The sequence below is a fragment of the Schistocerca nitens genome, chromosome 7, assembly GCF_023898315.1.
Source record: "Schistocerca nitens isolate TAMUIC-IGC-003100 chromosome 7, iqSchNite1.1, whole genome shotgun sequence".
Taxonomy (NCBI): Eukaryota; Metazoa; Arthropoda; class Insecta; order Orthoptera; family Acrididae; genus Schistocerca; species Schistocerca nitens.
The window spans coordinates 296,059,968-296,077,538 of NC_064620.1; the positions used below are offsets into that span (position 1 = coordinate 296,059,968).

Genomic DNA, 17,571 nt, shown 5'->3' on the forward strand with positions numbered 1-17,571 from the left:
GACATCGAATGAACAGCATTGACCAATAATCCTTGGTGATGGTATAAATCTTCCATATGCCACCGTTAGAACAATACTAGTAGATCAACAAATGCCATGCCTGTAATTTACCCTCTCTTGCAAATATTCTCAAGAGAAAATGGATTATAGATTTGGCATTCATTGATCTAACAGCAGCATATGACACAGTTAGACTTAACAAACTTGTAGGTATGATTTACACCACCACAAGAACTATCACTTAATGCAATTAATCCAATACACACTACAGATTAAACAATTCTTTATAAGAGACACATAATTGAAAGTAATAAATATCAATGAAAGTGATACAAGTGTAATGGAATGTAGTGGAAGTAAGTCAGTTGATTCTGTGGGAATGAGATTTTTGATTGAAACAGCAAAATTAGTAGTTGATTTTTGCCATTTTGTTGTAGTTTCTGCAGATTAATGCAGCTAAATGACAAGTAATGACTATTTAAGGGATAAAATAAACGTTTGCTTTATTTGCACAACACATATTAATACATTTGGCTACGCAAATATATTACATTGCCCATCAACAAACATGGAACATGTATATTCCACAGAGTCTAATGCAATCTGTACATTATACCTTTTGCGCCACTATGCGCGCTGGAAAATATTTGTTCACATATCCCCAATACTCCCCCTTGATCAAATATTTTTCAGATACTCAACACTATACATCCCAGGTTAAACCATAATGTTTCACCAGCTTCTGAAATTTGTCCTTACTGAGAGGCTTGGTTAGGAGATCAGATAACATTTCTTCTATACATAGATAACCGAGGATTATATTTCCCTGTTCCACGTAATGTCTTATAAAGTGATGCCTTATGCCAATATATTTGGATCTTACACTGATGACATTATTTTTTGCAAGTATAATAGCTCCCATATTACCACAATTGGCTTTAATGTTGGAGGAGATTCTATTTTACTCATCAGTGTACAGATCCAAAGATCTTCTTGGATAGTGGAGGACAAGGCCATATATTCAGCTCCTACAGTACTCTTTGTCTCCTCCATGACCATGATATCAATCCTCCCATTAGTCTAAAACAACTTCCAGTGTTGGAGTGGCTGCTTTCCAGCTCATTTCCTCAGACTGCATCACTGTATCCTTCCAAATTTACATTTACAGTTTTAGGATATTTTAACTTATAATCAGCAGTTCCATTTAAATATCTGAATATTCTCTTGACTGCCATCCAGTGCTTTTCTCTCGGATCACTGCAAAACTTGCTTATTGCATTTGTGGCAAATGCAATGTCTGGTCTGGAAGTCTGTGCGAAGCACAGTAGACTTCCTACAGCTGCCAAATAGGGTACACTTTCCTTACGTTTGTTGTCATCATCAGTTATTAGGTTTTGCAATATTTTCCATAGGAGTAGAAATAGATTTACTATTTTCCATATTGAACTTATCTAAGATTTTCCTTGTGTACAGAGATTGATCAATCCATAATTCTTCTCTGTTGGCACTTCTTAGAATCTTCATGCCTAAGTATTGATTAATTTCCCCTAAATCATGCATATTAAATTCTGACTGTAACTGTTTTTTTAAAAAGGTGCATCTGGCTTTCACTATTGGTTAAAATAAAAAAAATTCATCCACCCATATGGTCACGATTGCAATTTCCTCATTGCTCCTTTTATGATGTATACTTGGATCTGCCTTTGACTGTAACATGCCTAGTTTTATCAAAGTTTTATGCAAACATTTATACCAGCAATGCTTTAATCCATATATGCCTCTCTTCAAATGCCAATTTCTCCTTTTCCCTCAATAAGGTCGCTTAACTTCATCAGGTGGATTCACATTTATTTCCTCTTCCAGCCTTCCATTCAGGTAGGCTGTTTTCATGTCCATTGTTTGAATTAATAAGTCTTCCTTTACTGCAAGAGCTAAAAGGTATCTTAATGATGAATACTTCACCACTGGTGAGAAAGTTTCATTGTAATCTATTCCTTCTTTCTGGGAATATTTTTTAACTACCAATCTGGCTTTGAATTTTGATATTGCACTCTCAGGATTTTTAATATTAAACTCCCATCTTGTTCTTAGTGGCTTTTTATTTTCAGGCATGTCAACCCTTTCATATGTATCATTATCCACAAAAGATTGCAGCTTCTTTTCAATAGCCCTTTTCCAATCTTGAGCATTTGAACTTGCTAAAGCTTCATCAACTGTTGATTGTTTGGGCAGCATACATTTCATACTCTGGATATTCTTTTGGTTTTGCTACACGTGAAGACTACCTTAAACTGACTTCCTCTGTTGAATCTTCTTCTTCAATTTGATTCTCGGTTAGCACATCAGCTTCCTCTTTATTCTCGCATTCCTCTGTTTCAGCCCTATTGCACATTATGCTTCGTTACATAACTGTATCATTTTGACTACTTTCCTTTATTTTAGGTCTATAATCCTCTAAAAGTACTACATCTTTACTACTTATTATCTTCTTATTCACAGGATTATAGAATCTGTAGCCTTTTGTATCCTCACAGTAGCCAACAAAAATGGATTTTTGAGATTTTGCATCCCATTTTCCTCTTAATGGTTTTGGAATATGAACAATGGCTTCACATCCAAAGACTTTTAAGTGCTTTAGATCCGGTTTCTTCCCAGGCCATGCTTCATAAGGTGTCTTGTGTCGCACAGCTTTGGTAGGGGATCTGTTAATTAATACACTGCTGTTGGCACAGCCTCTGCCCAAAAACACTTAAGTAGCTCAGCATCGCTTAACCTACTTCTTGCCTTTTCTACAATGGTTCTGTTGGCTCGTTCTGCAACTCCATTCTGAGGAGGACTGTAGCGAATGGTAGTCTGATGCCTAATACCCATTACATTCAACTGTTCTTCAAACTGTCTGTTTACGTACTCTGATCCATTGTCTGATCTAATAATTTTAATTTTCTTCCCAGTCTGTCTTTTGACCATTTTGCATTAAAGAACATTCACTTTATTCTTTCTACTTATAAAATAAACATAAGTGTATGTAGAAAAATCATCTATGAATGTCAGGAAATAGAAGCTAACTCGTAGGGATTCATTCTCCATAGGTCCACAGAGATCTGAGAGTAGATCTGGTATGACTTGATTTAAATGGCAATCTAGCCTGCTTCCCTTGCAAATGCACCTCACACTGGACATTATTTGTTCCATAATTTTCCATTCCAGTTGCCATATTCTTCAGTAAAGTCATATTTTTCCTATTCAGATGTCCAAGTCCCCTATGCCACAAGAAACTTTTGCAGCATAAACAAAGTGATTTCCTGTTTCAGCAGTATTTTGAACTGTATTCATTTTATAAATACCTCTTACATTACTTGCAGTAGCTACAATATCACCACAAGAATCTATCACTTTGGCTCCTTCTATATCGAAGATAACTGTATTACCCTTCTTTACTATTTCACTTACTGACAACAAATTAGTTGCAATGTTCTTTACATAATGTACATCATGAGCAGTAACAATTTCCCTTTCCACATTCACAAGCAAATTAAGATCCACTTTTCCTGCGAGTTCACACCTTAACTTACATCCGTCAACTGTGGAAATTCCAATGCCAGTCCTTGACTGAACATCATACAAACCTGACGGAGCTTTGGTAATGTGCACAGATGCTCTTGAATCTAGGAACCATTCTGCATCATCATCAATCACTTCATTAAAAGAGTAAAAAACAGAAAATGCCTTACCTTTCAGGATAGCCTTTCTCTCAGGACTACTAGAATTAAGGTGCTAACTTTTCGTTATACTGTGAAGCAATATGTCCAGTTTTCTGGCCTCTGAAACATCTTATTGGCTTCTTCTTCTTGTACTCAGATTATAAAGCCAACGCTGTTTCTTTTTCTGAAGCATTAGAATCTGGCTCAGTCTTCACATCCTGTAGAATCTTTACGTTAACACTGTCTGCTGTAATGGGTATTCCCGAACTTTCCAAACCCATAATCACTGGCGAATATTTCTCTGGTAGTCCAGCTAACAATAAAGTTCCAATCCATTCATCTGCAATTTCAAAACCAATATTCCTCAGATGATTAGAGATTGAAATTATTTTATTCACATATTCATCCATGATTTCACACTTATTCAATCTTGTGCTTATCAGCTCACGAAGGAATCCTACTTTTCTAGTTAAACCACCATCTTCAAATGCGTTTTTCAGTTTGTCCCATACCTTCTTTGCAGACATAGCCTTTTCTATGTGAACATAATTCACTGGATCAATCAAAAGGATTAGTTTTGATTTCGCCTTCCGATCCTTAGTAGCAAAACTTGATTCCGAAGGTTCCAATTTACCATTTAAGATGTCCCATAAGTCATCCAAGTGCAAATACGCCTCAACAGCAAATTTCCAGGTTGTGTAATTTTCACACCCTACAAGCCGCTCTATTTGCGGTATCAGTCTTGTGCTCATTTTGGAGTTATTTTTCTTCTTAGTATAGCGTACACAATCCAACTTTATACAAATTTCCGCGCACTTTTTGCGCAAATACAGGTCGCCTTAAAGCTTATTATTTTGCTTTAATCCAGTAGCTGGGCCAAAACCCTGTAGTAGTTTATGCAAATTAATGCAGCTAAATGACAAGTAACAACTATTTAAGGGACAAAATAAACTTTTGCTTTATTTGCACAACACATATTAATACATTTGGCTATGCAAATATATTACATTGCCCATCAACAAACACGGAACATGTATATTCCACAGAGTCTAATGCATTCTGCACATCATATCTTGTGCACCACTATGCATGCTGGAAAATGTTTGTTCACATATCCCCAACACATTTGGGCAGCAAAATAAATGATAAGTGATGACAGCAGAAGTAGAGAGGGTATAAAATGAGTAGTTGTAAACCAAGAAAAGCTTTTCTGTAAAAGAGAAATCTGTTAACATCTAATACACATTTAAGTGTTAGGAAGTCTTTTCTGAAAGCATTTTGTATTTAGGGTGACTCGTATGGAAATGAAACATGGACAGTAAGCAGTACAGACAATACTTTGAAATGCTGTGCTACAGAAGATGGCTGAAAACTAGATGGGTAGATTAGATTACTAATGAGGAGGTATTGAATCAAATTTTGGAAAAAAGAAAATTATGCCACAGTGTGATTAAAAGAAGGGATTGTAGATGTGTATCAAGGAATTGTCTCTAAGTGAAGGAGGGGAGGATGGGTGGTAGAAAAGGGAGGGGGGGGGGGGCTAAAAGTGTTAAGAGAGAGGCTAAGGCCTCGATGGACCAGGGAGGGAAGCTGAATCATGTCAGCCTTCTGGACTTAGGACCACAACATTGTTAGGTATTCTAGTACTGCATTTTGAAGCAGGCATCTCTTTACATACTGTAAATGTTAATATTAGAAATGCAAATTGTTGGATCCCTAAAAGAATTAGATCTTGATGCCTGAAAAAGAGAAATTGCACAAAATGTGTAAGAAAAGAATTGCTCTAACACATGAACAGACATACAAAATATTACAAAAATCGGCCAGGTACAAGTAGAACTTGCACTCTGAAGATTTCATAAAAACTTAATTATGTGTGTAGACAGTTTATCCATCCCAGGAATTGAGAATCTCTACAATTTTTGTCTGTTACTGACACTGAGCTGCAAGACTTTTGGAAATGTTTTAATTTTAATTTTGAAGTCTAATAACAAATTACAAAAAAAATTTTATTCATGTGATATCATTACAGATTTAAAATTTTCTGATTTTTTTCCTTTAGTTGTACTATGAAACCTGGGACCTTGCCAAATTTTGTGATTCTAGATCAATGGAAAGTACATTGTCTCATTTGTTGAGTGAGTTTTCCAGTATCAGAATATGTGAAATAAATGGCTGTATCTTTTGATTGCATTGGCTTAGAAGCTTCAGTTTGCTACACCACCAAGGAACTGTAGACCTTAGTTTCTGACATAAATTTCTACTTGATATGACTACCCTTTCCAGAGAAAACTAGTTTTTAGCAGTCAGTCAGTCGATCCGCCAGACATACAGACAGGCAGATGAACAACAAAGTGATCTTAGATGGGTTCCATTTCTACCAACTGAGGTACAGAACCCTTAGATATATAATGTGTGTGTGTGTGTGTGTGTGTGTGTGTGCGCGCGTGTGTGTGTTTTAAGAAAAGTAATTAAAAAGTATTGATAACTATATTCAAACTGCAGTATATGAAGTAAAAGCTATGTGGTACCTAATCAGGAAGGTAGTGGGTTAATATACCGTTCTAAATTAAAATTTCACCAGGAAGGTCAGCAAATACGAGTTTTTTGTGATTGTGAGTCTATGGTATAAAAGAAAGAAAACATTACGTAATTTGTAAGTTATTGGAAGACTACAGAGTGTGAAATTTAAAATGCAGAACTGTCACTTCTGGTAACAACAGTGGCTCTGACCTGGATGAGCACTGAGTTAGGCTAAGCTTGGATGATACGTGCTGCAACTCTATCTCAAGGTTGCTCAGGACAGCATGGGCAACATGTGGTCTTGCCTTACATGTTTGAAAAATAATGTCACAGAGAAATCGAATACAAGACACAACCAACAGCCTTATGATGTCATAAATGTAAGAGCTACTATCCAAATTACTGGCTGTGTGAAGCAGATGTAACAGTGTGAGACAAGACACAACCAACAGCCTTATGATGTCATAAATGTAAGAGCTACTGTCCAAATTACTGGCTATGTGAAGCAGATATAACCGTGTTGTGAACCCAATCACTGCCAATAGTATCATGTGAGGTGCTGAGCCTGTTAGATGATGACAAATGCACTGTTGCAATGTACATTGTTCTTGGAACCTCCAGATGTCGATACATCCTTTGTGATACTGTACACAGAACTGGAACTCTTCTAAAAAGCCAACAGGGTGCCACTCCTGTGTCCAGTCTTATTTTCTGGTAAACCTTCCGGGATGTAAGGTCGTGGTCCATGAAACTCTTCGGCTCCTAACGTTTCGTCCAGAGCTGCGCTGGACTTCTTCAGAGGGGTGTTTCTCCTCCGGTGAGTCTTGCCGACTGACTGGTCGGACGTCTGAGAGCGACTTATATATCGTAGAAAGTGGGCGTGACCAGAGTTACACGTGATATGCAGAGATAATCTTTGTCAGAGATAAAACTTAACTATCGATCGTAATCTCGTCACGGATAAAACTGTCTAGCAAGTCGCTCTCAGACGTCCGACCAGTCAGTCGGCAAGACTCACCGGAGGAGAAACACCCCTCTGAAGATGTCCAGCGCAGCTCTGGACGAAATGTTAGGAGCCGAAGAGTTTCATGGACCACGACCTTACATCCCGGAAGGTTTACCAGAAGATATGTCATCCGGTCGTGAAAGCCTTCATACTATGTCCAGTCTTATTGTTGTGCAGACCATTGTTGGTCTTGCTATCTCTGCTGCCCCCTTAAGGAAAGCTGCAACAGGGGTTGCTATGCTGACTGTCAATGATGCTATGATATTGTTACAGTTTTCCTGTGGAAACTTGTCATACTGCAAACAGTTCCTGTCTCAAGGATCATGAACTGGCTGTATGATCCTGCATGGCTGTATATGCAATAGGCCTGACCTCTCATGTGCTGGTCCTATGTGGCTGTTGAAATCCTGCATGGGATTGAGTATGGGTCTCCTGATAAATTGCTTCCATATTCATGTGACAGTTGTGGGATCCTGACCATCATGAGCAGAAATATCATACAATAGTCTCTATCACTATCAAATTGCAAAACGTGCTGTTAGACATTTCTCCTTCTTACTTGATGCTAACATAATATACTTGTAAACAACCAACATCCAGATGTGATTTCTGAATGAAAAACATACTGTTTAATTTTTCCTTACATACAGAATGTAGATGAGGTTACTCCTACCTACTTCATGTGGTTGCACTGAAATGCCTATCATTTGTACATCCAAGCATGTCATGCACTTCATACTAATTTGAGGTTTGTTTCAATCTGCATTCATTGTGTTGCAATTTTAATAGCCAGCAGCATGTAAAAAAAAAAAAAAAAAAAAACTGAAAATCCTTAGTTCAACAAACATGTTCACTAATTACTTTACTACAATAGCTGAAGATTTGAAACTAAAACACTACATCAGAGTAATCCAATCAGCTAGAAGGAAGGGCCCATCTAATAAAACTCAGTTCCTTTTTAGCAACATAGACAGAGTAGTAGTAAAAGTCACTAAGAAACTAAAAACACACACAGCATTGGCATTGATGCTTTATCTGACCTGATCATAGAATCTCTTAAAACATGTATGTAAAGCTCACTCAAATCAGAAGTTTTTCCAGATGTGCTGAAAATATCCAAAATAGTACCCCTTCATAAAGATGGCGAGAGATATATTTTAGTAATTACTGTCTAATTACTTTGATTTCCATTTTATCAAAGATATTATATTGATTAATTGGATAGCTAAAAAATCTACTCACCAAGTGCCGGCAGAACACACATAAAAGACTATTGTGATTGGCAAGCTTTTGGAGCCAGTGGCTTGAGAGGTCTAGGAAAAGGGGTAGATTTTGGGAAAGTCACCCAGAACTGCAGGTCAGGTGAGACTTACACTACGGGATGAGAAGGAATGACTGACTGTTGAGGACTGCATCAGAACGAGATTGGAAATCCTGAGAGCTTAATAGTGGAAGACAGGGTAATATGCAAGACAGAGATTACTATTGAAACATCGTGCACTAGTTAATAAGTGTGAGAAGCTAAGTGCATTCCACGTAACAAAGGTGGGAGGGGGCGGTGAAAAATAGATGGGAAAGATAATAAAAGATGTAGAGAACTAAAACGGAGTGAAGCAAAGAGTAGTTACAGTGAAGAAAAGCTGAGACGGAAGAAATTAACATAAATCAAGGCCATATGGTTGGTGAGAACCAAGGACATGTTGTAGTGCTAGTTCCCATCTGCAGAGTTCTGAGAAACTGGTGTCTTGGGGAAGAATCCAGATAGCGTGAGTGGTGAAACAGGCACCGAGGTCATGAATGTCATGTTGTAGAGCATGCTCTGCAATAGGATATTGCGAGTTGCCAGTATATACACTCTGTCTATTTCCATTCATCCTAATTGATAATTTGGTGGTGGTCAAGCTGATGTAGAAGGCTGAACAGTGTTTACATAATAGCTGGCATACGACATGTCATTTCACGGGCAGCTCTCCCTTTGATGGTATATGTTTTGCCAGTTACAGGGCTATTATAGGTGGTTGTAGGAGGGTGCATAGGGCAAGTCTTGAAGTGGGGACGGTCACAGGGGTAGGAGCCATAGGGTAGGGAGATGGATGCAGAAAGCGCATAGGGTCTGACAAGGATTTTTGACTTTCACAAAATCTACCCCATTTCCTAGACCTCTCCAGCCCTTTTCTTTCACCCTTCTTCTTCCCCTTCAACCCTTCTGCCTGAAGAAGGAGCCACTGGCTCTGAAAGCTTGCAAACGACAACAGTCTTTTACGTGTGTGTTCCGCTGCCACTTGGTGAATAGATTTTTTATCCATCCAATTAAATAATTTTATCAATAATTGATTGTTTTTGTTGTTATACTACATTTTTACGTTGTTTTTTATATAACAGGATGACAACATTCATTATACTAACTGATTCACAGTATGGCTTCAGGAGCCAGAAATTGACATGCTTCTGTACATACCTATGTATACAGTGGTTCTGATGGATGGTAAAAGACAAGTAACAGAAATATTTTTATGTCATTATTTAACCTGATCAAATTAGGAGCTTCATTCTCAGCTCTGCGGTGCGACTGGATGTTGATATGGATGGACATGTGGTGAGCACACCAATCTCCCGACTGTTGTCAGTCTTCATGACCAGAGCCACTACTTCTCAGCCTAGTAGCTCCTCATTTGGCCCCACAAGGGCTTAGTGCAGCATCTTCTTGCCATCAGTGCTTGGCAGACCCAGATGGTCAAGCATCTAAGTGCTAGCCAAATCTGGCAGCACTTAACTTCTGTGATCTGATGGAAGCTGGTGTTACCACAGTGACTGGTGAGGCCGTTGGGGAAAAAAAAGTATTTATAAGTGTACAAAATCGATAATTTCAGATATAGCGATGTGGGGAAGGGAAATTTAAGTAGACTGCACTAGCTAAGAGCATTGGTAGATAAGATAGGTCTGGTTAGAAAGAAGGATTTTTTCGGGTAATGAGTGCATGCAGGGACAAAGGTAGACATTCTCATTGCATCAGTAGCTATGTTATTAACTCTCTTTTGAAACTCAAGATGTTACTCACCTCTCTAATATAAGAGGAAGTTTATTCCAGAGTCAGGTTTCTGCTACTGAAAAGGACTTCAAGAAAGTAGCTGAGTTATGGATTGGGATAGAATGTATTTTGCTCTGATGGTAACAGGTGTTTCTACTATGTTGAAAACAAGAGTGTTGTGATCAAGGAGAGATATGAGGGACAGTGTAAGTTGATAGGTCAGTAAAGGAGACAATGAGACGGGAACTCTGTGCTTGTCTGCATGCAGCAACGACAGTTGTGCTTTATGATGGTGAAACATGATCAAAGATTGAACATCACAGATATATAGAACACAGGCATTCATAACTAGTTCAATGTTGTGAGTTTTCCAGAGAAACATCGTGCAGGATAATACCACTGTAATCAATAATTGGAAGTATAAAGATATGTACAGTTTTCTTTTTCAGGTCAAAAGAGAAAAGATTTTTGTGTTGTTGTATGGCATGGAAAGATACACATGCCATCTTGCAAATTGCAGCTGTGTTCAGTCCAATGTAGATTTTCATCTATTCACCGTCCAACATAATTTTTGATGTTTGTGTAATTTTCACTATTACTGAAGTAGTAGTAGTTTTTTTTTTTTTTTTTTTTTTTTTTTTTTTTTGCTGATTTCAGATGTATTGTTAGTTTTTCTCTATCACATGCAGTTTCTTCACAAAACGAGTAAAGTCATTTTTCGTTTGAACCTAAGCTCCACTGAGAGAAATGTTATTGCAGTTGATAAATCTTATTTCCACATGATGTAGTAGTTGCAGTATTATGAAAAGGAAAGTTGCTACTCACCATCTAGTGGAGATGCTGAGTCACAGATAGGCACAACAAAAAGACTATCACAAATAAAGCTTTCTGCAGGTAAGGCACTCATCAAAAATAGACAACACACACACACACACACACACACACACACACACACACACACACACACACACACATGCAACTCACACACACGACTTTTTTTGTTGTGCCTATCTGCGACTCAGCATTCTGGATTTTCCATTGTTTGATTGAAGCGGTAGTTGGTCACACATATTACAGCCATCTGGCTGTTAGGCAGTAAGCTATAGTTCATTGTTGACATAGTGTAATGTTGTGAGGATATATTTGTGTTGTTAAATGTAGTTTTTCAGCTTCTTTGAAATGAGTTCTCGTAAGTGTTCGAATAACCCAAACAGACTGTTATGTGTGTTGTAACTACTTAATTGCTAAGCAAAGACAGGACCTTAAGAGTTTTGTGGAAAAATTCTACCACACGTTCTTTGGTATAAGGCTTGGCAATCAAGACAAAAGCTGTTCAGTGCAGAAGATAAGCCATACATGTACCGTACATGTGTTGAGGGTTTGAGTGAGGAAAAATAGGGAGAGGAAATCAACACCTTTTGAAATTATCAGGGTTTGGAGGGAGTTGCAAGATCATATTTATGATTAACAATTATGAGGAGGACAGATTGCTACCCATAGTAAAGATGACATGTTGAGTTACAGACAGGCACGGCTTTAGATAGAATTTTTTATGGCTACTATCATCACAAGGTAATCAGTGAGTCTCTGTTCCATTCACATTTAAATTGTATACGAAGTACCAAACAATGGAAAATTCAGTATGGAATATAACAATGTTATACGAAGTACCAGTTCAGTTTCCAGCAGGGACTATATCTGTTGTTGGTTAATATATGGGCATGTCTGAGTTTATCATTTCTCACAGATTGATTGATGCTCTTCTGCTTGTAAGCAACATGATTTTCAGATGTAGCTCGTAGTTTTTACATCTGATGTACATTTCACAAGGGTTTGTACGGAGATCACATGTTTTTCTTTTCTGTGTCAATGATTTAATGTTGAATATCGTGTCCCACAAAACAGCATTAGTTGTTGTTGACTTGGCAATTATAATAAAAACCGAAAAAGTGAGGTCCTTCAAGAAAAAATAAACACTGTCACTAACTCAGTGTCAGGTCTCATTTAAACCACTAATTATAAATAACAAGAAAACAGTAACACTAAATTTTCACACTGCACAAAATATAAACAGCCAACATCCTCAGGTTCAAGTGACATGAATGTCACACATAACAACTCAAAACTGAGGAAAGGTTAATATCCTCTAAGAATTAAAAAAATTTAAATATACCATCATTGCTCTATATCTACAACTTGGAAACTTTACTGTTCAACAAGAAACATGAAATTAGTAAATAAATAAATAATAAATAGAATTCAGAAATTCACAGTCACTGCACAGGACAGGACTGTCTTCATATGTAGTTTTCCAAAGCCATCTCCTAGAGCAGATGTGACATCCATAGCCTCTCAAGTTTATTATTCCACTTATTAGGGTTCATTTTTTCTTTCAAGCCTCCCTCCCTTCCCAATTGCAATTGTTATTTTGCTAATTTGAAGGGTGAATAATACAATGTTTATGGAAATCCGTTGTACTTTGAACTCAAGTTTTAAGGCACATTGTGTCCAAAGACATATTTATTCTGGTACTGTCTCTTGTATGTTCGTGATTCATTGCAGAAGTGATTACGAATTTCTGTTATTTGTCTAAGAACTACAGGAATTAATGATACACAATGGTTAGGAAGTACTCTGTTCAACAGAGTTTGAGGGTAAAGAGTGATTTTGATTCTCAAGATGAGGTGGAAGAAGGTGAAGGTAATTGTGTCACAGAGAAAGATGGTGAGAGACTGATGAAGATGGAGAAAGGGATGACAAAACAAAGAAACTTTTAATTGGGAAAAGATAATAAGACCATGTATCTGACATCATCACACTTACTTTCCTGGAGTTACAGGTAAAGTTAAAAATGCTCACACTGCAATCGAATGTTGGGATAATGGATCGATTGATGAATCTGTATGTGTACACTAGCAATGATCATTCCTCTGGAGAGAGGGACATCAACAGCAGGAATCTACAGATGGAATCACCATGGAGGAACTTTGTGGGACTGAAGGTGATGGCGTTGAACAATTCATCCTCATGATAAATGTCAAATGATTTAAGATCCAGATACCTTTCCATCGTTTTGACAAGTGAACTACCAGAATTCAACTGTCTTACTCTGATTTCTGGAAAATTGTTAGTACAGCTATTGCACAGAGAATAATGCATAAGGGGAATTCAAATGAAACCTCGTCATTAGTGTAAAGTAATGGTAACAAATTTATTAACTCAAAACTGTAATTATACACAATACACATACTCAAAAATAGTCACCAAAACTGTTGGCACATTTATCCCATTCCAACAATAGTTGGTCGATTCCATCCTTGAAGAAGCTAGTAGGTTGCTGTCGGATCCACGCCTGGACTCAGTCACACACTTCGTCATCCATTGCGAATCGCTGTCCGCAAATAGCTTGTTTTAGAGCACCAGACACGTGAAAGTCACACGGTGAAAGGTCGGGACTGTACGGTGGATGTTCCATCGTTTCCCACCAAAACTGCTACAATGTCATCTTCAACGCATTGGCTGTGTGTGGGCGGGAATTATCATGCAGGAGGATAACGCCATTGGACAACATGCCTCAATGTTTTGTCTCGATGGCTCGTTCTGTAAAGTGGCTTGATAACACTGGGCATTGATGGTGGGTCCCTGTTCCAGAAACTCAACAAGTAGTGGACCCTTGTGGTAAAAAATGGACATTATGACCTTCCCAGAACTAGTGTGCATGGCCTTTGATTTCTTTGGAGGTGGTGAAGTTGCATGTTTCCACTGCTTGCTCTGACAATTGCTTTCCATTTCAAAATGGTGACACCATGTTTCTTCACCTGTGACAGAAATCTGTATTCCTCCTCATGATAACATTGCAGATGACTCGAAGACAGCGCCATTCTAGTATTGCCCTGTTTGGCAGTCAGTTGGTGGGGAACTCACTATGCACAAATTTTTCGAATGTTCAAGTGTTGATGCATTATGGTGTGGGTGGTGCCCGCTAATACCCTGTAACTGATGGATCTTGTCCATGTTGATTCTGCGGTAGTCCAAGACTAAAACATTCCCTTCTGCAACCATTTCTGGTGTGATGACACAATGAGCCTGTCCAGGAAGAGCATTGTCTCAAGGAATCGTTTGCACCATTCTACAATGCTTGAACATGTCAGACTGTACTCACCGTACACAGCCATCATCCATTAATACATTTCACGGCCTACAGCTCCTTCTGCCACCAAAAATCGAATCACTCCTCGTTGTTCCTGCTTACTCGCCTGCACATTCGGCAGTGGATGATAACTTGTGTGACCACCTTCTCTTCGACGTGAAACCACACTGCCACTATGCAACATCAAACACTGTGCACGTGTCAGTCTCTCTGCCAATAGATCGTGCCACCATACCCGCAGTTACGTGGTGCCACGTTACGTGTATGGTAAAGATAGAAGCACTGACTAGGTTTCATTTGAATGAACCTCATAGCTGTGGATGAAATGTTTTCAAGGTAGATGTGTTTTTCAGCAGTACATACTGTCAAAACCAAATGTGTACATAATAAAACAATTTTCTCTGGCTGATGCCAAGACAAGTTTCACAGTCAACATGGATATTTGTGTTGGAGAATAGCAAGCATGTCTTTTATGTGCCAATGACAAGCCAGGTGAAGTGGTGAAGAGAATGGCTAAACAGGTATTTGGATCCAGTCACTATATTACTGCCAATAATTTTTTGCTGTTTTGATGTCATCAGTTACCTGAAAACAACTGGCTGCCATGCATTGTCAATGTCAGAAAAAAATAAGATGCGATTGTCATCAGATCTTGTTGATTTTACAGAGAAGAAACAATATAATAGTATGTTTGGCTTCAGTCGTGGGATGCTTTCAGTTTCCTACATACTACATGACAACAAATTTACGATTCTTGTAACTTTGCTTCATAGTAATGACACCATTGATTATGATCATGTATCTGGATGGGAAATAAGCCAGAGATAGTCACTTTCCAAAAATCAACAAAAGATTGTGTTAATTCTGCAGATAAAATGTGTGGTACTTACAGTGTGAGCCACAGCATCAAATGTTGGCCAATGATAATCTTTTCCACAGTATTGGAAGTGTGTGGTCTCAATACTCAGGATATTTACCTCTGAAAACAACTGGAAAAACTTTATAGAAGAATGTTTTTGTAGAAATATACTGAAGAAGTAGGAAAATGATTGAAACCCCTCCAGCCTGCAAAGCTGCTGAAAAGATTTCTTGCTTTAGAAGAACAAGCAAAATCACCATATCCCCAAATCTCAAAAGACTTATATGTACAACTTACACCTTAAAAGTGGGACACACAGAAGGGTATTACACCATGTGTCCCATGCAGATGAGGTCTGCCAACTGTGTGTGTGTGTGTGTGTGTGTGTGTGTGTGTGTGTGTGTGTCAGTGCATTTCTTTTGCTAATTTTGTGTGATTGAGAGGGATGCTAGCAGCATATAGCTGCATGTCCAGAAAACTGAAAGTGTTTGTTGGTGGCTTAAAAATTTTAGTTTTTTCTATTTTGTTCCTTTCATGGTTAATTGATGATTTTCATAGAATCCAGTTTTATTTGCTCTATCTCTATAAGTCCCTGTGAAGGTTAGTGATTATGTTTAGGGTGCTAAAATAGAGAAACAGGTGATAGGTGAGTTCCCAGTCTGTACCTGTCAGGGGCACCGCAAATGAACCCATGAGTCTTAGAACTGCCCCAACTGAGATTTTATTACTTACATTAACTATCATGGAAGGAAGTAGTCTACTGTAAACAGTTTAGAAAAAAACTTCCAAAAATGTGCTTTCCAATTCTATCATTAATGTTGGAATTATTGCTGTTATATGCGAAACAAGAAAAAAAATTGTAGAAAATTATAAAATTCTCTCACACTACATATTCTATTGAGCTTATCAATTTTCTTTTCGTGTTTAACTGTAACATCACACTAAAATGTCAGTGATGTATTTCGTGGAGGTAACTTGTCATCTTTTAGTTGTAAACAATTTTAATTTCGTGGTGCTGTCTCTCACTGAACATAGATAATGATTTCCTTAATGAAGCAGATGCTGTAGGACAACTAGAAACAAACACTTACAATAAAATTTCTCTGCTTTGTATAACTCATAGTGAATTATATGTTACATGACTGTTTTGTACACTTCTGTTAATGACTGACAACTGTGATGCCCATTGTGTTCACTTTCTGATTTTTTTAGTAGATTGGGGTTTAATCAATATTTATTTTGCTCTGTTTTGTTTTTTTATTTTCAGAATCTACTAATCAAGGAACTGAGTAACACAAATCCCGAGAGAGGGCATGTAACTTTTGCACAACTGAAGCCACGACTTATGAATCTGCTCATCAATGCTCTTCAGGTTGAATCAGATTCTCAGAATGCACAGATGCTTTTAGGTATGCTTTGACAAAAGTGTAAGTTAATGTAGCTGCTAATGGTTTGCCATCTTTTTGAATGGCTTTTCCTTTTTCTGTTGCCCATTGATCAGTGAAAAATAATTTTAAGGAAAAGAAGCAAAAATAAAGGAAGCATCATTAAATAAAAATAAAGAAATTGTTGTAAAAAGAGAGAGGGGTGCTTGGTAAAGGAAACTTGAACATTTATTTGACTAATTATAAATGATAGTCACATATTATAATGTTTAACGGATAAATGTTGCAACTGACTAATCAAACGATTGCTACAATTTAGCATCATTGTAATTGCTGGTATTCAGGTATCACACATGGGCCCATCACTAAATGAAAATAAATAAATCGTTGTAAAAAGAGAGAGGGGTGCATGGTAAAGGAAACTTGAACATTTATTTGACTAATTATAAATGATAGTCACATATTATAATGTTTAAGGGATAAGTGTTGCAACTGACTTATCAAACCATTGCTACAATTTAGCATCATCATAATTGCTGGTATTCAGGTATCACTTATGGGCACACATTTGAATTTATCAGCATACGAGGTATGTTCAAAAATTCTGGAACTTTGTCCATAAACTTTTTCCGCACTTATCATTTACTTATTGTGCATGATCTCCTTTGAAATACTCTCCTCCACAATTGATACATCACTCCCAATGTCATGTCCACTTTCAGAAGCAGTCTTGGTAGGCTTCTTGCTGGGTCACACAAAGTGGCATCTGTGAATCCTCTTTTATCTATTGTTGCAAATCTTTGCCCTTTCAATGAGTTTTTCAACTTTGGAAATAAAAAAACAGTCCATAGGAGCCAGGTCTGGAGATTACAGAGGCAGCATAGTGATTTTGTGTTTTGTACATTAGTAACACACCAAC

At 37.7% G+C, this 17,571-nt stretch overlaps 1 protein-coding gene across 7 annotated transcripts in view; it reads left to right on the forward strand.

Annotated features, from left to right (window-relative positions):
- LOC126194626 (ral GTPase-activating protein subunit beta) overlaps nucleotides 1-17,571 on the forward strand; it is a 425,832-nt gene that overhangs the window by 191,224 nt on the left and 217,037 nt on the right. For all 7 annotated transcript variants that reach the window (XM_049932779.1, XM_049932783.1, XM_049932785.1 and 4 more), the window contains one exon: nucleotides 16,535-16,676. In XM_049932779.1, the coding sequence (XP_049788736.1) occupies nucleotides 16,535-16,676 (142 nt within the window). The remainder of the gene's footprint in view (nucleotides 1-16,534; nucleotides 16,677-17,571) is intronic.